The sequence below is a fragment of the Cannabis sativa genome, chromosome 3, assembly GCF_029168945.1.
Source record: "Cannabis sativa cultivar Pink pepper isolate KNU-18-1 chromosome 3, ASM2916894v1, whole genome shotgun sequence".
Lineage (NCBI taxonomy): Eukaryota > Viridiplantae > Streptophyta > Magnoliopsida > Rosales > Cannabaceae > Cannabis > Cannabis sativa.
Genome location: NC_083603.1, coordinates 17951425 through 17975838, shown reverse-complemented (window position 1 = coordinate 17975838; position 24414 = coordinate 17951425). Strand labels below are relative to the sequence as shown.

Sequence of the window (24414 nt, the reverse complement as noted above, 5' to 3'; positions counted from 1 at the left end):
TTTAACCTTCAAATGAACAACTGTTATTAATTGAATAGGCCCAAAAACTAAATGGGCCTAAATAAAATCTATCAAAAACTATAATATTTTATTTAGCAACAACAACCTATATGCATCTATAACAAAATTAAACATATAGGCTCACACAGGCACACAATTTGGATGGATCCTATCATGTTGCTAGGTCATACACAGATGAAAGAAGATTGTGAAAATTACCTGTTACAAATTATTTACTTGACCAAGGGAGTCATGAGTTAAAATCAGATCATTGGATATGTCAACAAGTTAACCATGGCTATTTGCAATCAAGCAATAATAGGTTTTAAAAACTTACAAACAAGCTAAAACACATACTCCTGCAACAAGGTTAGCTGGATAGTTGGATGTATGATTTATTTAATTTTAAATAATTAAATTTCGAAAAATAATTAAATAAAAAATAATTAATTTTCGAAAAAAATAATATAATAAAATATATATTTTCAAAATTAATAAAAAAATATTTAAAATTAAACCTACAATTTTGAAAAATTAGGTTTCAACTAACCTAAATATCATTTCAAAATTTGCTAACTACTTTTAAAAATTTAATGTTATTTTATAAATTAAATATTCAATAAAAATAAAAAAAAAAGATAAATAAATATCTTTTTCAGATTTTATGATTTAATTTAAATAAATAAAATAACAAAATCTAAAAGTTAGCAAAATATCTTACTTCTATTTAAAATTACATGATTATAGTTATCTTATTTTTAAATTTAAATAAGGTCAAATTATTTAAAAAAAAATATTTAATTTAAAATTTAAAATCTGACCTTAAATTTAAAAATAAGATAAGATATAATCAAATTTAAAAATAAGGTAGATAATTAAGCAAAAAAGATAGATATTTACTATTTTCAAATTCAAATTACACTAATATCATGAATTAATTTAAAAAAAAAATAAATAATTTAATTATGATGTTTAGAATTGAAATAGGAATAGTAAATGTCTAAATACAAAACTACACAAAAAATCGGAAGTTAAATCCATGTAATAGCATGAAAAATCGAAGAAAAACGAAAAAAAATGCGAGCTGTACGGACAGTATGCATTGCATACTGTCCATGGGCGCGAATGGGAGTGCTTGGGCGAGGAAACATGGCGCACCAAGGGTGCTGCATGATTTCCGCGCGCGCGTGGTGCAGTGACACCACCCTGATATTTTCGAAACTTCAAAAAATCATAACTAATTCAAATTAAATCGAAATTGAGTTCTGTAAAAAAAGTAAATTGCTTAATTTTTTCCATACTATACAATAAAAATAATTCCAGAAACAGATATTCAATTATTTTTTACGAAAATTCACAAACATCAATCAATCATCAAACAACACTCAAAACAACATGATACCATCCAAAAAACAAACAAATCGTTTTAAGTCCAAATTTCTTGCAAGAAAATCAATTACCATGGCTCTGAGGCCAGTTGTTGAAAATTATTTTACCAGGATCTTAGATCTACTCACAAGTATGTTGATTAACATCCTAAATATGAACTTCTAAAAACGATTATGAAATAAACACATATAAAGTATGAGAAACTTTACATTGGGTGCAGCGGAATAATATGACTCCTTCCGTTCAGATCTCTAACCCTTGTATCCTTTCTGTCGCAGAGTATTATCAAGATCTGAACCTGGATCTCTTTCACTCCTTCTTTAGTGCTGAAACTCCTTCTTGTTGAATGTCTTTCTTCACGATCTTCCTCACTATGATTGAGGTATCACTTGCTGTGTGTGGGCACTACTCTAACACTAAGTATTTCGAAATTTCAAGGAAGAAGAAAGAGGAGAAGGTGGCGGCTAGGAATAGAGAGAGAAGGCTCAGGTTTTTCTCTGAAGGAAAAAGTAGAAAGTTAAGTGTAAATTTCCTCAAGCCTTCACTATCTATGTATAGCATTCCACTAGGGTTAGTTTGAATTATTTGGCATTAAAATAATGAAAATATCAGATGTACAACCCTAAAAAAGTGGCCGGCCCTATACAGTATGGATTTGGGCCTCACTTTTTGCAATTTTAGAGTTTTATCTTTTCTGTATCTCATTTTCTCAAAAACGCCAATTTTCAAATTCAACCATTTAAATGTCAATTCTAACTATTTAATAACTATAAATAATTATTAAATAATATTGTCATTTATCATATTTATTAATTGAACCATACAAAGTATCATAATTAACAAATATGCCCCTAAAACTCTTTCTTTACAATTTCGCCCTTACTTAGTGAAAAATTCACAAATAGACATAGTCTAAATTGAGAATTATAATTGATTAATCAAAACCAATTATATGAGTCTTACAAGCAATATTATCTCAACTAATGGCGGGACCATGGGTCTATATAACCGAGCTTCCAATAAGCAGATCAAGAATTTATAACCTAAATTCACTCACTTATTAATTCTTCGTTGAATCCACGCATAGAACTTAGAATTTCACTCTCAGTATATAGAATGCTCTATATGTTCCACCATATAGACACATCATTAGTTATCCATTGTTATAATCCTAATTTGATCAATGATCCTCTATATGAATGATCTACACTGTAAAGGGATTAGATTACCGTTACACCCTACAATGTAATTTATCCTTAAAACACTTAACCCCGTATAAATGATATTTCAACTTATGTGAAATGAGTACTCCACCATTTATTTTCGTTTGGTCAAGCTCAAAGGAGATCATCCTTTACTTACTATTCGCCAGATAGAAGCTATAGATTCCATGTTTATGTTAGCGCTCCCACTCAATTGCACTACCGTGTTCTCAAAATGTACGTATCACCCTGACCTAGAAGTAGGCTTAACTAACAAATCAAAGAACACGAATAGCCTCTTGGGATTGAGCCTAATCATAACAGGATTAAGATCATTTGATCTAGGATCAACTAGGCGATATTGACTTGAATAGATATTACGGTAAGTTTAATAAATCTAAGTCAAAGTTCAATATCGGTCCCTTCCGATGCATACTCCATGCATCCAACCTGAGCTTTACTTTAACCAATGCTCTGGAAAGAACATAGTATTTCTCCAAATGCAAGTAAACTCTTTTGTAGATTATCATATCAGTAAAACCCTATGTTTGATAAATCTAGGAATCTTTATTCACATAGTCATGTTTACTTTCCAATGTGTTGACAGCACAATAAACAGGATCAAGTATGTGAAAAGGGTTTCAGATGAATTCATACATTATGTACATATAATCATGAAATAAATCATGTGAACCATGCAACATTAAATGTTATTTCTGATCTATATTAATAAGTAAATCTAATTATATTGAAATGAGTTTTATTTAGGGCATAAAACCCAACAGTGTTACCAACCAGCCCATTGTAGTTGTTGTGATCCAGCATCCACTTCTCAATACAATGATGAGGGCACTTTCTGATGAGATCCTTGAACCTCTCCCAAGACTCATGAAGAGATTCATTATCCTGCTGACAGAAGTTGTTGATTTCTCCTCGCAACTTGGCAGACTTTGCTGGAGGAAAGAACTTAGACAGATATTTTGTTGCCAAGTCATTCCATGTGGCTATGGAGTTTGGAGGCAAGGAGTTCAACCAACTCTTGGTTCGTTCTCTCAACGAAAATGGAAATAGTCTCAAACGCATGGCATCATCACTAACTCCATTGACCTTGAAAGTCTTACATAGTTCGATGAAGTTTGATAAGTGCAGATTGGGATCTTCAGAAGGGAGTCCTCCAAACTAGACTGAAGACTACACCATTTGAAGTATGGCAGGCTTAATTTCGAAGTTGTTAGCATCCACTGCTGGTGGCCTGATGCATGACTGAACCCCCGTAAGAGTTGGGAGGATATAATCTCTCAAGCTGCGGCCATTAGCTTGATCTTCAACGGCACCTCCGTTATTACCGTTGTTTTCTCCATTATTTGCAACATTAGCGTTATCAACCATGATTACTGGTGTTTTAGCAGGTGCTGAAACTCTCTCTTGCCTTTTGTTCCTTCTATTTCTCCTACAAGTCTTCTCAATTTCAGGATCAACGGGCAATATGACTCCTTGACCTTGACGGCGCATACACTAAAATTCCTAAGATAGATAAAGACAGTATTGCAAGAAACAGATTAGAAATTTAGCAAGAGAAATAAACCAAAGTAGAAGTTAGTATAATTTTATTAAACAATACGCAAGTGCACGCAATCAAGTAGTAAACTCACGCAAGTGAGGTCGAACCACAGGAAATTAGATTAATTACTACTAAATTATACTTATGATTCTATTTGGCAAATCAATACTTTTTATGATTTAAAGAGAATAAAAATAATTCAAGAAACTTAAATAACACAAGTGAAAATTAATCAAGATGAGACAATATGGAGGAGAATCCTGTTGCTTGTTAACCCAATTGTTAATGCCTAATTCCTATCCTTTTCTTGAAGTGAATGTCAGATTATAAATTAACCTAACTTTTTTCACATCTTTTAGGTTCTAAATCACATGTTCTCTAATTAATCTCTTAATTAAACTAACATGAAATCAGCATTAAGCAATAATCTAATTGTCACATAAGTCATGTGAATACTCTCGTTTCACAAAGAACCTCGATTATCCAATTTTAGCATTCTCAATTCTCACTTTTCAGATTTTGAATTGAGATCATAGAACATGTAGAAGGTTATCAAGCTTACACATGGAATTAAACACAAATATAGATAATTTCACAATCAAGAATGGAGGAATGGCAATTATTCATTAACTAGGAAAAAACTTTAAACAACATTCATCATCCTCCCTAAATGGGAAATTTAGTTCATATTCAAATCCATAACCATTCCTAAAACAGAATTCAACATAAAGAAATTAAAAAGGAATAGAGAAAGAAACTGTTGGTGGAATGACTCTGGATCTTCACTTTGCTCCTCTAGCCGCTATTCACTGCGTTTTAGGTCTCCAAATCGCTTCCCCTAATTTTCAATTGCAGCTTTCTATTTATTTCTCAATTTTAGGGTTCAACGAACGAAAATACCCCTGCTCGTACGGACTCTCGCCGCGACGACTGGAGCCCCCAAAAACTACGTTTCTGTTTTCCACTTTATGGCCACGGCCATGGTGATATCGCCGCGGCCAAAAGTGCGTCGAGCCTTAATTTGGCGTTTTTCTTGGCTCCACTTGTCTTTTATTGCACTTTTGCATCCCGGGGCCTCCATTACTCTGAGAAACCTGAAAACATAGAAAACAAGCATAATTCCGTCCTAAAATATCGAAAAGCGAACATAAAAGTGATCCAAAATATAGGCTAGAAATAGCCTAACACTTGACTTTCTTAACGGGTCGAATGTTGGTTCCCTTTATGTGTTATTTCTAGTACTGAAAAGTTGCGCGTAAATGCAGATGGGATCTGGAATTATACTTCCACTAGTGAATTGATGGAATTAAAGGATAAAGAAGTAATTAGAAGGGTAAAACGGTAATTTGACCAAAACTAATTACGAACCAACACATAGAGGGCTAATCACTAGAATTGATTATAACAATGGACACTGCAGTTAAACTTAGTAAATATAATTCTATAATTACTAAGAGTTCAATCTCATATTTATAGTGGAGTAATAATGGAATTAATAAATAATTTATTATTTGGTTGATGAGACTCAATAAATAGTCTAGTTTATTGGAGCTTAAAATTATATGTCCATGGTCCCCGAATCGCCACCTTAAAATACTATCAAGGGAAAGGATAAAGTGTTGTATAAAGTTGTTCGAAAAAAATTATTTTGAACTGGAAAAATAGTAATAATTTATTTTTGTAATAAATAAATAATTTTTTTCAAATTAGTTAGGGAAAAGACAAAATTCGTTAAGAAAAAAATTGTCGAGACAAGATTTGTTAAGACAAAACCTATAGCATTGTCCTATCCTCATGGAATTTGTATTTTTGGGTTAATTGATTAGTTCATTAATTCAATTAGGTAAATATCTAATTTGAAAAGTGGTTATAGACATTTTAAGGTTGTTGAGATATTCTATCAAGTAGTTGACAAATTCTCTCATAAATATAAGTAATTGAATTCGATTATAAATATTTATTTATTTAAACAATTAAATAAGATTTAATTAAAGGGATTTAACTATTATACATAGGAGCCAAAATTGAGAAATCAGATTCACTCTTTTATGTTGCTATTTTCAAAATAAGGAGAGAAAAAGAAAGAAAAAAAGAAAGAATTTTTTTTTCTCTCAATTGTTCTTGCTCATGTGTTGAGAACTCAACAAGAATAGCTTTATACACTTTATCCTAATAGCCCACACTATTCGAGTATACCCTGATAGGCTTTAAGAGGTATATTCTAAACTTATTATTTTTTATGTTTTAATTTAATGTACACACATCTGGAGATCCATTGGATATGGAACGATGATAATCAGATAATACGAAATTTTTTCGCAGCGTACCTAATTTAGTACCATAAAATCAATAGACATATTGTGTTGGGCCAAGCGCCTAGGTCAATTCAAGTTATTTCCAATCATTTTTTTTAGAAGTCTTCTGGCATATTTTCCATTTTCTCAAATAACTGAGATACGAGTATTTTTTGGAATCAAATGGAACCATCCAGTGGCAAAAAGCTAGACCAAGCGCCCATGCTGACACTGGTGCTCGGCCTAGCGCCCAGGTTGACATTTTGTCAACCTGGGCTATTTCTAGTCATTTTTCCCAGAATGTCTTCGTTGTATTTTTTTTTTTTTTTGCTTTTAAAAAATAATAAAGATACAAGTGATCTTGAGGAGCAAACAAGATCATATGGGGGTTGACCAGGGACCCAACGTCTAGGTTGACATGAGCACTGGGCCCTACGCCTAGGTTGACATGCAACTTGGTTCGCATGTTTCCGCTCCTCAAACACAAATTCTGCTCCAAAAATTCTTCTTATTTTGGTCAAAAATGGGGTAGGAAACCTCGTTTGCAATCTCAAATGCCTTAGAAGCATAAAAACGAGCCTTAGGAAGCCACCAGGAAGCACCCAACGCCCAAGTTGATGTGCATTGGGTTCTGCTTATTAGAATCTGATTTCGCCTCGAGCATCTGGCTATTTTTTCGTAGTAAACGAGAGCTACAACTTGTGACTGGTCAAATTCACACTTTGATATTTCACTCTTCCAGCAAGGTGGAATATCAGCAAAATCGAGAAGTTTAGAGTCTACTTGATTTTACCAAAAAGAGACATCTCTGAGAACTAGTGAACAACTTCACCAAATCAAATAAATTGGCTAAGTGATGTCAACATATCACTTAGGCATCAAAAAATACAAGTCTGGGATATTTTTTTTTCACTTACCGAGCGTCCAAGTTAAGGTCAAAATGTCAACTTGCGGACTGGATGTCAACCTTAGCGCTAGGTTGTCAACCTGGGCACTAGGTGCTGAACAATCTTCAGTAAAACGGTCATAGCTCCTTCAATATTTATCCGATTGTGCGATTCAACTTGCGTTTTAAAGCTCTTTGAAGTCATGTCTCACACCTATATCACAATTCTGAAGATTTAGGGTGCGTTTGGAAAGCCACAATGTAATTGGATTTGTGTGTAATTGAACGTAATTACACAATTTGACATGTTTGTCTAACCATGTAATTACACTGTAACTGTGTAATTAGAAGTAATTGAGAGGTTCCAATTACACTCTCCAATTCTCATGGCCCCCATGAGAATTGGATGTAATTACACTGTGTAATTACTGAAAACTTTCCATATTAAACATTAGCTACTAAAAAATATTATTTTTCCATGGATTTACTAACAATTTTACCAAACAAGATATTAGGAATTCATATGTAATTACCACCTAATATCCAAACACACATTGACAATTTTAAAGTCCAAAATTTATCCCCAAGACAAGCGCCTTTTTTCCACAAATCACCTGAAAAACGATCCGTCGGAGGAAATTCAAACTCCAAAAATTAACAATTTTCATCAAGAGTCAATTTTCACCCTTAGATCATCCTCAAGGCCAAGATCAACCCAAAGTGAATTTTCTATATTTTTTGTATTATCTTATTAATATTTTAATAGGGCTTCATTCCTTATAAAGGGAAAATTTCTCTAGCACACTTTTTACATTTTACTAAGTTCTCACAATGTTGGAGCATCTCTCTAGAAATTTGAGTTATTTTCTTAGTTAATTCTTTTATAATTCTTTAGACGTAACTCCATTACCATTATAATATAAAAGTGAATAACTAAAAATTTTGTCTCTTTATATTATTCAGTTAAAATTTTATCCATCTCCAATCTAACTAGTATTTTTATTAGAATGAAGTTATTTGTTTATTTATTTATTTATTTTATAAAAACATTATTTAAATATGGTATTATTTGGGGATTAATTTTTTTTAAAAAAAAAAAACAAATATAATCATAGAATTGAAACGTGGTTGAAGTTCTGCTCTTTATCCAGAAGTACCTAACCTACCTGAAGAAGAAGAAGAAGAAGAAGAAAAGAAGAAAGCCATGTCCCGTAAAGGAGGCTCCGCTACCTCGTTGCAGAAGGACGTACCATGGAGAAACACTTCTGTCAAACCCCTCCCCAGAATCAACCATTCTCCTATTCTCCGCGTCGCTAATACTCCTACTTCCAATTATGCCCTCTTCGTCATGAAGGTTCCTACCTTCTCCTCTCTTTTCTGCTTCACTTTTCTTTTCTCAAATGAAAGAATGAAATAATAGATGTTATTGGTTATCGTTTCATGGGTTTTGTTTGCTGATACGGATTTTTTTTACTGGACAGGAGTCGAATCCAGTTGGGAACGGCTTAGCTTCAGAAGCTATTGTAGAATCAGCTGGCCCTGATTGCATCGTCCCAGGGCAGATTACGCCCATCAAATTACTTGGTCTCAAGGTTATTTATTTTCTTTCACTTCTTTGCTTTCAATGAATATAATTGTATTTGATGCATTTGGGGTTTTTCAAAGTTTTTTAATTTAGTATATTTTTGGCCAATGTGTATGTAGGAGCATTTTTACTATGTTGAATTGAGTTGTTTAGTATATTTTTGCTACCTGTGAAATTTGCAATTTAACCACTGTAAATTTAAAGTCGTTTTAGGGTGGCTTAATGTGATTTTTGGATTGCTGGAATATATAACTTTTGATAATTTATTTTGCTAATATTTTTTTCTCATATTCTACTTGTAATGTGGAAAGAACCTTGTGCCTGTAGCTGGGTAATTTGGTAAACTAACAATATGAATGTTTGAAATTAATAAACTAATTCCAGTGTAAATTTAGGGTCGCTTCAGGATCGTTTTAGGCTGCTTAGTGTAATTTTGGTATACCATGTTATTTTACAATAATGCTTTTTGAAAAGTTGTATGTTAATGAATATTTTCATTAAAGTCTACAAAAGACTCAACTAAGTTTGTGCTATGCTTGTTTTCTATTTAAGGCTGTTTCCTACTGAAGAACATACCAAAGTGTGCCGTTAACCAAGTTTGTGCTGTTATCTTTTTTTCTTATAATGAACTGTATGATTATTTTACCTATGATTTCTTGTAACTGATTGATACAAGTTTCCTTCAAGTTGTGTTCAGTATTGTCCTTCGAAGTTTTTTCGTCCAAGATTATTCGTTTTATATTTTGTACAAACTTGAAGAGTAGAGCTGAAATTTATTCTATTATTAGTATTTTTCTTGATGTTTTGCTTCTTATCTACTTAGTAACTTGTGTTTTGTCCCTTTTTATTTATTTATTTATTTATCTCACCTAGTTCAATTTTCAGTCACCATTTTATTTGATCAGTCTTTTCCTTATAGGTATGGCCTGTTGAGGTTGACCTGAAATTTTTGGAACCAGTTGGAAGAGAGCTTAAGTTGCTTGGAAAGGTAGAACTGCTTATTCTTGAATTCACTTTTGATTATGAATTAAAATTGTTGAAACTATATCTATTTCAACACCAAATAAAGAACCCAAGATTAGATGCCTGCTTGTTTAAAACGTTTAATTAATCAACTAAAAAGGTCTAAGATTCATTCCAGTTTTAATTTTCTTGAGAGGAGAATTAAACAGTTGGTGATGCGTTTTTGAAAGTAGACATGAATGAGTTCCTATGCTTGTCAAAGAAAGTCCAGAGAACAAATATAAGCCCTTTAATTTACGGGGATCTTGCGGTTTTTGCTCTGCTGCTGTTTCTGTGTGTCGAAAACATTTGCATTAATCGTCTTTTCTAACTTCTCAATCACGATCATCGTCGACATTTCTGCTTCCTAGCCTGTCTTGACTAATGCATTGGCTCCTAATTCTCTTATGCAGTTCATGGATGATGCTGTCAACCTTATGAATAAATCTTTCATTGATCGTTAGCATCATTGATCTGCAGAACAAATTGCTGAAAGTTTTGGGCTCAAAATTTTGTTTCTTATTGGTATTCTTGCAATCAATTGAAACCCTAACCTGGAAGAGTGGCTATATAAGATCTCCCTTTTCTTTGTGTTTAAATACATACAACAATTATGTACTAAATGTCAATAAAAACGCAGCGCCAGTTACTTTTAATTTTATTTTTTTGCTTTTTAATATTTGCTATTAGTCTCTTCTTGTTTTACTCAAATGATCTTGAAGTTTTTCAATTTGATTCTCGGACTGCAAAATGATTTGCAGAAAACAAAATGAAGTACACCAATATGCTGTAGTAAATGTTAGAAATTACTTAAAATGAATAAATATTAGATTAGTTTTGCCCTATTGCATAGCCAGAGAAAGGAGCTCTCTGGGTACTCTGCTACGAGGCCTTAGGTGAAAAGATGTAACAAAGATGTTTTAAATTGACTTCAGAAACAAAATGATACAAATACAACTAATTTTCTATTCACTAAACCTCCAATAAGAAATAAAAATTCAATCATTGCAAGTGTTAGAACAATTTTCATTTGTTTGGTGCATGTTGTTGAAGGGTTTGTCATATTGTAAGAGCTATTTTCTTTTACTCCCACAAGCTGTTTTCTTTTGGAAAACGTTTCCTTTCATGGTTTTGTTCTTCATAATTTGACAGTAAGATGTTTGGTCACTTGATAAACTATTGTTCTTCTCTTCACACCAATTAGAGTCAAACCAAAGTCTATAGGAAATTAATAGTGTGATGGACCATGGTGTTTGAAAGATAATTGAACTTTTGTTTTAATGATTGGAATAATAAAAAACTGTACGAGACTATCAAATATATCTATTCAAAGTTCATCGAGTAGTTGTATTTAATAATATTATTATATTATGTTCACTAAAACTTATTTTTCTGGTTAAGGAGGGGGAATTAGATGCATTTCCTAAGATAAAAAATGATGATAAGGAAATTAAAACTACAGTAACATTAACTTGAAGAGGCCATTAAAGAAATTCACACATTCTATAGGGAACGTGATCAGCGGCATATGTTAAAGTAGAGAGAAAATCTATCCCAAGATTCAAATCTTACCCTTTTCTGCATAACCTACTAAAACATTATCTTGTTCCTTAAATTTTCATTTTCTATTACTTTACATAACTGGTAGAGACAAAAAATCCTATCTGCAAACTACAATAATATAATAATTAAGTATTGTTTTGGGTCCTAAAAGGTGAAGGACAGCCTTTGAAATATGAATGCCAAAAAAGAAAAAAAAAAATAAGAAAAGGTGATGCAACAAGGGAAGATAGAACTACATATCCCATATCCTTAGCTCAAGGAAAGATATATAATTAGACAAATGAGAGTGACCTAAATATTAAAGATCATCATCTTATTATTGAATAATATTAGCCTAAATATTATGTAAGCCAATGGTGGGTGGAGCTCCCACAAAAACTACTAGTAAGTGTTTCTGGTCACACGTATAGCTCTGCTTTTTTCCCACCAAATCTTTTGCTTCATTGTTTTGTGGTATAAAAAGGGACTTCATAACTCTCATTTTTTGGTCGCAAACAAATTAATAATATGGATTTTCAAATAGGAGCCATGCAAGGAGAGCATGATCAACTTCGTAAAGGGACATGGCTTGAGGAAGAAGATGAAAGACTCATTTCTTTTGTACAACTTATGGGAGAGAAGAGATGGGATGCTTTAGCCAAAGCCTCAGGTATATATTTACATTTATATATATATATATGAGTATATAAATAGTTTTAAAGAAAGTGATATTGATTAGTGCCTTTATTATTGATTTGTAGGTTTAAGAAGGAGTGGTAAGAGTTGCAGGCTAAGGTGGCTTAACTATCTTCGTCCAAATCTAAAGCATGATCAAATTAGTGCTGAAGAGGAGAATATCATCATTCAACTTCATGAGAGATGGGGTAACAAGTAAGGTTTCTGGTTGAGCATGATGATGATTAATTTATTATTAGCAAGCCTTGATAAAATGCAAAAATTAGTATTAGTATCCTAATAATTCTTTTTCTATTTTTATTGTCAGATGGTCGAAAATCGCGAGAATTTTGCCAGGAAGAACTGATAATGAGATAAAGAATTACTGGAGAACTTATTTAAGAAAAAAATTAGCACAAAATCAAGAAGAGAAAGGCAAAGAAGATATTGCTACTACTGCTATTGGTGATAAAATATGGAAGTGTGAGAGTGATGAATATGATGAGAATTTATGGGGAAGCAAAAGCAGTAGTTGGGATGGTTGTTCTGATGGGTCTGGATTATTATTATCATCAGGAGATTTTGAACTAACAAGTTCACCATATGAGAATCGATTATCAGATTATTGGATATCATTATCAGTACTTTCTAATAATGATGAGCAAGATAGTAATGAAATGAAATGCTATGATGAATGTAATAATAGTATGGTAGATCATGATCAATATTGGAGTACTATTGTCCCTGGTCATCATGATTATGATCAATGTGACACTTGGAACACTTCAGGTTCTCTCTGGGACATGAACTAAATGAATAACATCAATATGTGTAATATATTTATTATAATGTCTTTAGTAGTTTAGTGTGTATATATAGAAGTATTACTTTTTCAGTGTGTGAAAATATCAAATGAAGAAAGCTTAGAAAGTTATTAATAAAGTTCTATTGGTACCCAAAATCATCCGAAGGAATGGCATTAATTATGGTCATGACATTGACTTTGGTAATTCTGAAATTTTGCAGTAAATTAAGGCAAGATTTTTTTTTTTTTTTTTGAAATAATAATAACTAACAAAGAATTGCATGAATATTTGTGTGAATTAATCCATTTTTTTTCCAGTACGATTTTTTCTTTTTTCTTTCTGAAAAAGTTTTCCAAATCTAAAACAAATTACAAAGACTGTTATTAAAAAAAAAATAACAAAGAAAGTATAGCATGAATTGTGTGTAAAAAAAGGACAAAGTGCAAAAGCCAATAGCCACGGTATAATTACTTGTATGGGCATTTCTATTTAGTTAGCACCTTAAGTACCCATCCATTTCTATATCCATGTAACACCGGTCCTTTAATTAGACATTTATTTAAGGATTATTTTATAATTATTCAAAAATAACTAAAAAAATTTACATTTTTACAAAATTTCAAGTTTTGTTTTTTTTTAATAATTTTACGGATTTTTTTTTCTTACAAACCATTAATACATGTTTTCAAAAAACCGTTGTTTACACATTGTTCTAAAAAAATTGTTATTTACATGTTATTCTAAAAAAACGGTTGTTTACACATTGTTTTCACAAGAATAATTATATAACGTTGCGACAATATAAAATTGAAACAACATAAAATTATAAAAATTTTAATTAATAAAAAATAGTAAAAATGTAAAAAAAATTCATTTTTAGGTGTATTGTGTGTAAATTTATTGTTTATTTATATTTAATTTAAAATGAGTAGGAGCGCCCCATATATTAAAATGTACTAATAACAATTTGTCAATTTTTATGGTGCTTGATATCTTTTAGCATTCCAATACTTAAATCTTATTCTCATTAACATACCAATGATAGAATGTCATAAAACAGATAAGATCTAATAATGGAGTTTTTGAGTGTTTATGTAGTCTTTATGATATTTAAAAAGAAATAATAGGTAGAGCCTGTTAAGCAAATCATGTGTGATTTAATTAAACAATGTGGGGTCAATGTTGAGCTGTGTAGGAATTTCATTCTTATACATCACTACTACTTCGCTCTATATAAATATATATGTATATATAAATTGCTTGTATATATTTTGCAAACAATAATTTCAAATTATCAAATTAGAAATTAAAGATTTGTTGAATTTTTATTCTTTCTTAAATAACAATAAATAATACACAATATTTTCTGAGTATAAAAGGCTTTGATGACAAACAGAACCGGCTAATTTATCATGACTACTGAAGATAATTTTATCAATGGCAGCAAGACATTATTGTTAAGTTATGTATTTAATATATATGAGAGTTTTATATATATCTAACTATGGTCTATACATGAGCTTTTATATGTCAATTTTTTTATGAGTGCCAAAGTTGATGATTGAAGGTGGATGAGTGATTAATGTCGTCATTAATCCACAAAAGAGTACTTTATGAATTAAACCAGCTAATAAACCAAAAGTGGTTGCTCGTGGCTACTTGATCTTCTGTAAAAGGCTTATTCTTTTTTGATTTGAGCAACTAGTTTAAAGCATGCAATGGCCAAAATATATAACACAAATGTGCACGTACGATTATGGCAAACATGTTTTGGTCAAAGCAATATATATATAATCAGATTGTAGAAGATAATATTATCCTTTCATCACAACTAGAATATGATACTGAGTAAAGCAGCAGTACAAGACTGACCTACTCTACATATATGCATTTTATAAAGCTACTTAATCATAGTCATATATATATATACATATGTTTCGTGAGGACAAAAGTATTAAGAGTGACATACTGCACCGTGAAAAAATTAGTCTGTTTTTTGCATATTGCACACATATCATTAATTACTGGAATATTAAATCTCATAATTAAAGAAAGAAAGAAAAAAAAAAGGAATTGAAGGAGCTTAGGATTTGGCATAAAAATCAACCAGCAATAACGTCATGAATCATGATCAACTTCTATCTATCTATCTACACATATATACTATATAAGGCAAGACAAAATATTATATTTATGCATTAATTTTTATATGTATTTATTAAATGGAATGGATATAAAGTTCAAATTAATATATATATATATATAGCTATGCATCACTTCATCAGCTAGCAGACATCCAGCTCATATAGTGAGTTGGTTAATTTGGTATTTTATGAATAGACATGAACTACATACATATAGAAACTGCGTCATCTTTAATTTATCCAAAATCATCATGATCTGTCACTTGTGGGAGATATTTTTCCCTTTCAATAAACAGTAGCTAGCTTAACTTGTATTATATAAAGAAAATACGTTTGATAAAACTTACAAGGAAAATGCCAACAAAGAAAACATCTAAATTAAGGAAAATTTGAAATTATAATTAGGGAAATAATTAGGATACACTTAAATTATATACATTTTTTACACACAATAATGTGTAATTAATTTCAACCATACAATTAAAATAATATGATTATACTTAAAAATATAAATGAATAATATTTATTAATTATTGTGTGTAATAAATGTGTGCAATTTAAATGTGTATATATCATTACTCTAATAATAATTAAGAGTCACTCTTTGTTGTAGATACTACACCGAACTAAAGAATATAAAAGAAAAAGTGTCGGAGTAGGGTTATGCTCTGTTGCAGTTATTTCGAGTTTCCTTCCTTGATGCCCAAAATTGCTTCTCTGATCACCTTGATCATCCCATGAACTCCCTTAACCGCCTACCTCCGACCCTATTTCACCATGATCTCCATCTTCCCCTATTTCATCCTTTCACCACAACACCTATTTATTCTTAGGACTAGAGTATCTTTGCCCTGTTTCTTTGCTTTTTATTTCATTCTCCGATTTTTTGTCTTTTATGGATTCAATTATCAAAGATATGAATTCAAATTTCGCCTTTTTTGAGAAGGAGCAAGTACGTGGTTCACACTTTCAATGAGGCTGATCTCAGTGACTCTAATCACTCCACAAAATTTTTTTTAGTTGCTCGTTGCCTTTCAAATACCATTAATCCTAAAACCTTTATCAAGAAAATTGGGGAATTCTGGACTAAAGATTACAGATTTAAAGTTATTGTTTCGGAATTACACTCTGAATTATTTTTGTTAACTCTTTGTTTGCAGGGAATAAGCTTCACATTCTTGAGGGTGAACCATGGCACTCCAACAACAACCTTGTTATTTTACACTCACCATTTGTTCTACATAACGTCTCTAAAGAAAATTTGCACAAAGTTCAATTCTGGGTTCAGACTCATAGACTCCCATTCCTTAGTAAATCTCGGGCTCTTGCTAAAAAGGTCGAAGAATGGGTTGGTGAATATATTGATGTTCATGAAGACTCTTCATGAAGGATGGGGGTTGTTTATTCAAACTAGAGCTTGGATTGATATCAACCAACCACTTATGAGGGAAAAACTGGTTAATCTCCCAAAGATTTGGGATGAACATTTGCTATAGAATTTTCCTATGAAAATCTGCCCATTTTCACTTCAAGTGTGATTTATTGGGACACCCTTTTGATCGTTGTGCCTCTTTCCTTGAATTAGTTGAGGATGGAATCGACCTTGAACTTCCTTATGGGCCTGAAATTATTAGGGACAAGTTGCCTAAGTCGGGGTATGATCGATATAGATATGATTTCCCATGGCCAATGCTTACCCTCTCTTCATGACACAATTTTTTACCTTTACTAAACAACCTTCCTTGTCCAACATTGCGACTCAGATGAGGTTCCTCTTGATCTCAGGAACATTCCTCACCTATTGTAGTTATATCAAGCGACCTCCTGTTAGGTTTTATGCCCTAAATAAAACTCTATTTCAATGTAATCCATTTTATTCAACATCAATAAAGAAACAGAAGTATTTTTCATTCATTTGTGTATGTTTTGGTTCATCTTGATTTATAAATTCATCGCAAACCCTTTTCACATACTTGATCCTGTTTATTGTGTTGTCAACACTTTGGAAAGTAAACATGACTATGTGAATAAAGTTTGCTAGATTTATCAGACACAAGATTTTACTGATATGATAATCTACAACAGAGTTTACTTGCATTTGGAGAAATGCTATGTTCTTTCCAAAGCATTGGTTAAAGTAAAGCTCAGGTTGGATGCATGGAGTATGCATCGGAAGGGACCGATATTGAACTTTGACTTAGATTTATTAAACTTATCGTAATATCTATTCAAGTCAATATCGCCTAGTTGATCCTAGATCAAATAATCTTAATCCTGTTATGATTAGTGTAACGCCCTAATGCTAAGGCACGCTACAGTGCTTTTTCAATTATAGTGCAATCTTTGCTAATCAAAGAATTTTCTCGAAAATCGTGTTTAATTAAAACTTTTGCATTAAATATTAAACTTTGTAATATAGTAAAATATTTACAAGTGCCGGGATCCCGTTTTCAAACTTTGTAAAATTTACTTTTTAAAATATACATTCCAAAATACACAATTTACTGGTCGCACATCGACTTTCAAAATACAACTCCCAGATGTCCCGAGACCGAACACTCCAGGTCGCGCTGCTTGACATGTACAATCCCATCTGAGCTCGGGTTCACTCCTGTTCAGTCTTAGCCTTTCCTTTACCTACACATGGAAGCAGAACTGTGAGTCGACAGACTCAGTAAGAAATGCATATAACATATCATATAATTTTCGACCTGTAAATAGGCGCACATACACCTATTTACAGAGCTTATCAGATGAGTATAAACGTTCAAACTACTTGTGCTATTGACCATGATATCACTCCTACCAGCTTTATAATCGAGTTGTAGGACCGGCACTATGTTCGTGCCGCTATGATAGCGTCAACAACACCCAAAAGTATAATTGGCCATGATATCACTCTTAACCAGTACGATGCCTGTACTGCTGAACCGACACGATGGTTGTGTCACTATGATAGTACCAATTCATACTTTCGGGGGAGAATATCACTCTTAACCAGTACGATGCCTGTACTGCTGAACCGACACAATGATTGTGTCGATATGATATCACCCGAACATATACAATAATACAAACAGCATGCATATATATCATACAGATACATACACCCAGATAATCACATCACACATTATACACAGTTCTTACCTGTTTTCCGAATTCAAGTGTGTTGGCCGATCTGAACGGAAATCTTGTGCTAGATGGATGCCCTAATCACAATAATTGTAACACAGATGAGTGACTCGCTAAATTACTTTCCGGGACTTAAACTTGAAACTAAAAGTTTCCCTATCGATAAACCACATGGCAATACCCTAAATATCACAAAATTGGGCAAAACTAGGGTTCCAAAAATTCCCCCAACCGACAGACCGGTTGCCAACCGGAAGTCCGGTTCTGGGTCACCAACCAGTCGACCGGTTGCCATAGGTCCCCCAGAACCGGAATTCCGGTTCTGTGCTGGGAACTCGAAAAATCTCCCCTATGACCTCAAAATTCAACCAAACTTTACCAAACTCTCCAGTACACCTAAACAATGCATATACAATAAAACCCAGCCAGTATTTCACAGAAAAACACACCAAATCAATTTATGCCATTAAAGCTCAAAGCTTTGAAATCAAAGCTTAAAAGTGCATACAACCTAATCCAACCATTAAAACCAGCCACAAGAAGCTAAAACCAACTCAATTAAACCCTATGATTCAAATCTTAAGCAAGTCTGAACCTAACAGCCACTAAATCTCAAAATTACAAGTTCAAACTAACTTTTAAAGCTTCAAAATATAACACCATAGTTCTAGGGTTACCTTTGATTGCTCCTCCTTGAATCCCTAGCTTAAATTCAGAGAATTTGGAAGGAAAAATTGATACTTGCTCTGGTTTTGTCTCAGCCGAAAGAGAGAAAGAGAGAGTGTTCAAGAGAAATGCAATTTCCTTTAATTTTTGACTTTTCCCTTCAAATGAAAAGGATTAACCTAATCTAATATCTTGCTGAATAAAATGGACAGGTGTCCCTACCCTAGGCAGCCACCAAATCACTTAACAACAAATTACCAATTTGCCCTTTAAGTTAACCACTAAGGTGTTTCAAAAGCTAGGGGTAAAATGGTCAAATTCCATAACCCCGCTCAATCCCGATAATTTATTTTCTCTAAAATATTTCTAACTAAGAAATAAGGTTCTAAACTTACCCATGTGATCAATCTAGCCATCCATCGCATTTTCCGTTGTTGCCGAGCAAAAATTACAAAAATAACATATTTCACATATAAGCTAAATAATACCCCTAGAGTTTAATAAAATCTTCAGAATTGAGAAATTATAACTCTAATATTTATTTCTAAATATTGGGGTCCACAATTAAATAAATTCACAAATAATAATAAAATAATAAAAATTAGTGCTAATTGCCTTTACTAATCCAAATTACTAAAGCGGTCATTACAATTAGGCTCAATCTCAAGAGGTTATTCATGTTCTTTGATTTGTTAGTTAAGCCTACTTTTGGGTCAGGGTGATACGTACATTTTGGGAACACGGTAGTGCAATTGAGTGGGAGCGCTAACATAAACATGGAATCTATAGCTTCTATCTGGTGAATAGTAAGTAAAGGATGATCTCCTTCGAGCTTGACCAAACGAAAATAAATGGTGGAGTACTCATTTCACATAAGCTGAAATATCATTTATACGGGGTTAAGTGTTTTAAGGATGAAATACATTGTAGGGTGTAACGGTAATCTAATCCTTTTACAGTGTAGATCATTCATATAGAGGATCATTGATCAAATTAGGATTATAACAATGGATAACTAATGATGTGTCTATATGGTGGAACATATAGAGCATTCTTTATACTGAGAGTGCAATTCTAAGTTCTATGTGTGGATTCAACGAAGAATTAATAAGTCAGTGAATTTAGGTTATAAATTCTTGATCTGCTTATTGGAAGCTCGGTTATATAGACCCATGGTCCCCCCACTAGTTGAGATAATATTTCTTGTAAGACTCATATAATTGGTTTTGATTAATCAATTATAATTCTCAATTTAGACTATGTCTATTTGTGAATTTTTCACTAAGTAAGGGCGAAATTGTAAAGAAAGAGTTTTAGGGGCATATTTATTAATTATGATACTTCGTATGGTTCAATTAATAAATATGATAAATGACAATATTATTTAATAATTATTTATAGTTATTAAATAATTAGAATTGTCATTTAAATGGTTGAATTTGAAAATTGGCGTTTTTGAGAAAATGAGATGCAGAAATGATAAAACTACAAAATTGCAAAAAGTGAGGCCCAAATCCACATTGCTTAGGGCCGACCACTTTTATAGGGTTTTTCATCTAATATTTTTATTATTTTAATGTCAAATAATTCAAACCTAACCCTAGTGGAATGCTATAAATAGATAGTGAAGGCTTCAGACTTAACTTTCTACTTTTTACTTCAGAGAAAAACCTGAGCCTTCTCTCTCTATACCTAGCCGCCACCTTCTTCTCTTTCTTCTTCCTTGAAATTTCGAACCACTTAGTGATTAGAGTAGTGCCCATACACAGCAAGTGATACCTCAATCATAGTGAGGAAGAACGTGAAGAAAGACATTCAACAAGGAGTTTCAGCACTAAAGAAGGAGAGAAAGAGATCCAGGTTCAGATCTTGATAATACTCTGCGACAGAAAGGATACAAGGGTTAGAGATCTGAACGGAAGGAGTCATATTATTCCGCTGCACCCAATGTAAGGGTTCTCATACTTTATATGTGTTTATTTCATAATCGTTTTAGAAGTTCATATTTAGGGTGTTAATCAACATACTTGTGAGTAGATCTAAGATCCTGGTAAAATAATTTCCAACAACTGGCCTCAGAGCCATGGTAATTGATTTTCTTGCAATAAATTTTGACTTAAAACGATTTGTTTGTGTTTTGGATGGTATCATGTTGTTTTGAGTGTTGTTTGATGATTGATTGATGTTTGTGAATTTTCGTGAAAAATAATTGAGTATCTGTTTCTGGAATTATTTTTATTGGATAGTATGGAAAAAATTAAGCAATTTACTTTTTTTACAGAACTCAATTTTGATTTAATTTGAATTAGTTATGATTTTTTGAAGTTTCAAAAAATATCAGATGACATCACTCACCCACGCGCGCGGGAATCTCTTGTCTCTCGGTTGTGTGCGGGTTCGGACAACCCCTTGTTCGAGATCTCTCGGTCTGAAGGCACCGTGTGTGCCTGGGGCTGGGCTACGTGCGCGTAGATGCTGCTAGCAGCATCCGTGGGCGTGTCTTTAAGCCCATTCTGCCCGTGAGCATGCCTAGGATGGTATGCATTGCATACCGTCCGTACTGCATACATTTTTTTTCGTTTTTCTTCGATTTTTCATGCTATTTCATGGATTTAACTTCCAATTTTTTGTGTAGTTTTGTATTTAGACATTTACTATTCATTATTCAATTCTAAATATCATAATTAAATTAATTAATTTTTTTTAATTAATTCATGATATTAGTGTAATTTGAATTTGGAAATAGTAAATATCTATCTTTTTTGCTTAATTATCTATCTTATTTTTAAATTTGATTATATCTTATCTTATTTTTAAATTTAAGGTCAGATTTTAAATTTTAAATTAAATATTTTTTTTAAATAATTTGACCTTATTTAAATTTAAAATAAGATAACTATAATCATGTAATTTTAAATAGAAGTAAGATATTTTGCTAACTTTTAAATTTTGTTATTTTATTTATTTAAATTAAATCATAAAATCTGAAAAAGATATTTATTTATCTTTTTTATTTTTATAGTATATTTAATTTATAAAATAACATTAAATTTTTAAAAGTAGTTAGCAAATTTTGAAATGATATTTAGGTTAGTTGAAACCTAATTTTTCAAAATTGTAGGTTTAATTTTAAATATTATTTTATTAATTTCGAAAATATATATATTTTGTTATATTATTATTTTTCAAAAATAAATATATTTTTTATTTAATTATTTTTCGAAATTTAATTATTTAAAATTAAATAAATCCTACATCCAACTATCCAGCTAACCCTGTTGCAGGAGTATGTGTTTTAGCTTGTTTGTAAGTTTTATAAAACCTATTATTGCTTGATTACAAATAGTCATGGTTAACTGTAAGAACTTGAGATTAACGAACCTTTGCTTTGCAGACGATCTCATTATTTTTTGTAAGGGAAATATGAATTCTGTGGAGTTAGTCAATGAAGTTTTTCAAGATTTCAGCCGAGTGACTGGGTTAGTTTCTAATAAAAAGAAGTCCCACATCTATTTTGGGGGGGTCAAGGAGGAGATCAAGAATGCAATCTTGGAAATAACTCAAATGGAAGAGGGGTCTTTCTCGCTCAATTATTTGGGTGTGAAACTTAGACCAACAAAGTGGAGAGCCGAAGATTGTGGTGTCATTTTGGATAAGCTTAGCTTGAAATTAAATGGGTGGGCTAGTAGAAATTTATCCTTTGCTGGCTGTGCGCAATTAATTCATTCGGTTTTGCTTGGGATCCGGAACTTTTGGATGAGCCTCTTTATTCTACCCCAAAAAATTGTGGTAGCCGTGGATAAAAAATGTCGTGACTTTCTCTGGGGTGTGAATGGTAATAGGAGTAAGTTGCATATGCCGTCATGGGAAAAAGTTTGTCTCCCTAAACAGTTCGGTGGTATTGGTTTCAGAGAGGGGAAGAAATGGAACATGGCGATGGTTGCCAAACACTTGTGGGCGATTTCGAGCAAGCAAGATAATCTTTGGGTGAAATTGATCAACTCCATTTACTTAAAGAATCAGGACGTGTGGTCTTGCCCGATAAAACCGGACCTGAGTTGGTACTTCAAGAAGCTTTTGAAGATTAGAAATGTGACGAATGCAAACATGGTGAACCAGGCAGTGAAAGGTAATAAATTCAAAGTGAACAGGTTTTATAATGAGTTGATTGAAGCTGATAGAACTCCCTATACTGCTACTGTTTGGCATAAATATATTGTTCCTAAACACAGGTTCATGTTTTGGCAAATCATAAATGAAAACCTGCTCACCCGTGATCACTTGAGCAGATTTTTTCCCATTCATTCAGGGTTGTGTTTGGTCTGTGATGATGCTCCGGAATCCCATAATCATCTATTCTTTGAATGCATCTTCACAAGGAATCTCATTGTGTTTGTGGAAAAATGGGCTGGGCATATGCATTGGCCGAAAAACATCTCAGAACTTCATGACCGGGTTCTTCCAGCTAAAGCTAACTTAGCTTCTAAAATCATGAATGCCATTACTGCTGCTGCCTTGTATTTACTGTGGAAGAATAGAAATGACTGCTTGTTTAGTATGGTTTGTAATTCAGTTGCTTCACTTAGCAAAGAGATTAAGAGTGTTGTTAAGGCTAGAGTTCTTGGGCTTTATTGTACTAGTCAAAGGAAGAAAGATCAATATGTGTTGAGGTTACTCAATAGTTGGTAGCCTTTTCTTTTTCTCTTTGCTGGCGGTTGGTTTCCCTTCCGGCCTTTGTTGTGTATTGTTCTGTTCTTTTGAATAAAATTATCCTTTTGTTCAAAAAAAAAAAAAATAGTCATGGTTAACTTGTTGACAGATCCAATGATCTGATTTTAACTCATGGTTCCATTGGTCAAGTAAATAATTTGTAACGGGTAATTTTTACAATCTTCTTTCATCTGTGTATGACCTAGCAACATGATAGGATCCATCCAAATTGTGTGCCTGTGTGAGCCTATATGTTTAATTTTGTTATAGATGCATATAGGTTGTTGTTGCTAAATAAAATATCATAGTTTTTGATAGATTTTATTTAGGCCCATTTAGTTTTTGGGCCTATTCAATTAATAACAGTTGTTCATTTTAAGGTTAAATTCCTCTCTTTTGGGCGTTGTGTGAGAGTTGGGAGCCATAGTAGTGGGTACGACATACTGAACCCAGCCCCCCTCACATGAACCACTCCAATTGTGAAGGCCCATTTGCCTGATTTGAATAACTGTACTAGGTTAATTAAATTAGTTTAACCTAATAAAATTGATTAACAACATAATTAATTTCATTTATTTTGAAATTAATTTAAGAAAACCATAGTTTAAAGAATTTTATTCTAAGCTAAACTATATGTATTTTCTTGTATTTAATTAAATATAGAATTATAACCAACTAGAAACTTTCTGAAGCTTAATTTGAATTTTTCATTAAATATTCCTATTTAAGTTGAAAATTAGTTATCACTAACTAATCAACTTAAATCTGAATATCTTTTGAATTTCAAATTTCAAAATTAAGTTGAGGAATTTTAGGAATT

General features: G+C 32.2%; 2 protein-coding genes and 1 non-coding gene across 5 annotated transcripts; all 3 read left to right on the top strand.

Moving 5' to 3' along the window:
- Window positions 1-3426: 3426 nt before the first annotated feature.
- On the top strand, window positions 3427-3533 carry LOC115711761 (small nucleolar RNA R71). Its single transcript, XR_004010638.1, has one exon. It is a non-coding gene; the product is annotated as a small nucleolar RNA R71 (small nucleolar RNA).
- A 4787-nt stretch (window positions 3534-8320) lies between these two features.
- On the top strand, window positions 8321-13097 carry LOC115711511 (transcription factor MYB27). Of its 3 annotated transcripts, XM_030639861.2 has the most exons (5): window positions 8855-8924; window positions 9837-9905; window positions 12006-12131; window positions 12223-12352; window positions 12465-13097. In XM_030639861.2, exons 3-5 carry the CDS (start codon window positions 12011-12013, stop codon window positions 12946-12948), a joined length of 735 nt encoding a protein of 244 aa, XP_030495721.1. In that variant the 5' UTR covers window positions 8855-8924; window positions 9837-9905; window positions 12006-12010; the 3' UTR covers window positions 12949-13097. The 3 variants fall into 3 exon arrangements, with proteins under 3 accessions (XP_030495722.1, XP_030495723.1, XP_030495721.1); XM_030639862.2 differs by lacking the exons at window positions 12006-12131; window positions 12223-12352; window positions 12465-13097 and adding exons at window positions 8321-8686; window positions 10333-10575 and having other exon boundaries at window positions 8814-8924; XM_030639863.2 differs by lacking the exons at window positions 12006-12131; window positions 12223-12352; window positions 12465-13097 and adding exons at window positions 8428-8686; window positions 10090-10326 and having other exon boundaries at window positions 8814-8924.
- Window positions 13098-22307: 9210 nt separating this feature from the next.
- Window positions 22308-23573, top strand: LOC133035952 (uncharacterized). Its single transcript, XM_061112404.1, has one exon. The coding sequence runs from the start codon at window positions 22308-22310 to the stop codon at window positions 23571-23573; it is 1266 nt and encodes a 421-aa protein (XP_060968387.1).
- Window positions 23574-24414: the final 841 nt, after the last annotated feature.

Excerpts from the sequence above, each read along its gene's own strand:
- LOC115711511 (XM_030639861.2), top strand. The coding sequence starts at position 12,011 with ATGCAAGGAGAGCATGATCAACTTCGTAAAGGGACATGGCTTGAGGAA. Across the intron at positions 12,132-12,222 it reads TGCTTTAGCCAAAGCCTCAG|GTTTAAGAAGGAGTGGTAAG; the intron begins GTATATATTTAC and ends ATTGATTTGTAG. Across the intron at positions 12,353-12,464 it reads CATGAGAGATGGGGTAACAA|ATGGTCGAAAATCGCGAGAA; the intron begins GTAAGGTTTCTG and ends TTTTATTGTCAG.
- LOC133035952 (XM_061112404.1), top strand. The coding sequence starts at position 22,308 with ATGAATTCTGTGGAGTTAGTCAATGAAGTTTTTCAAGATTTCAGCCGA.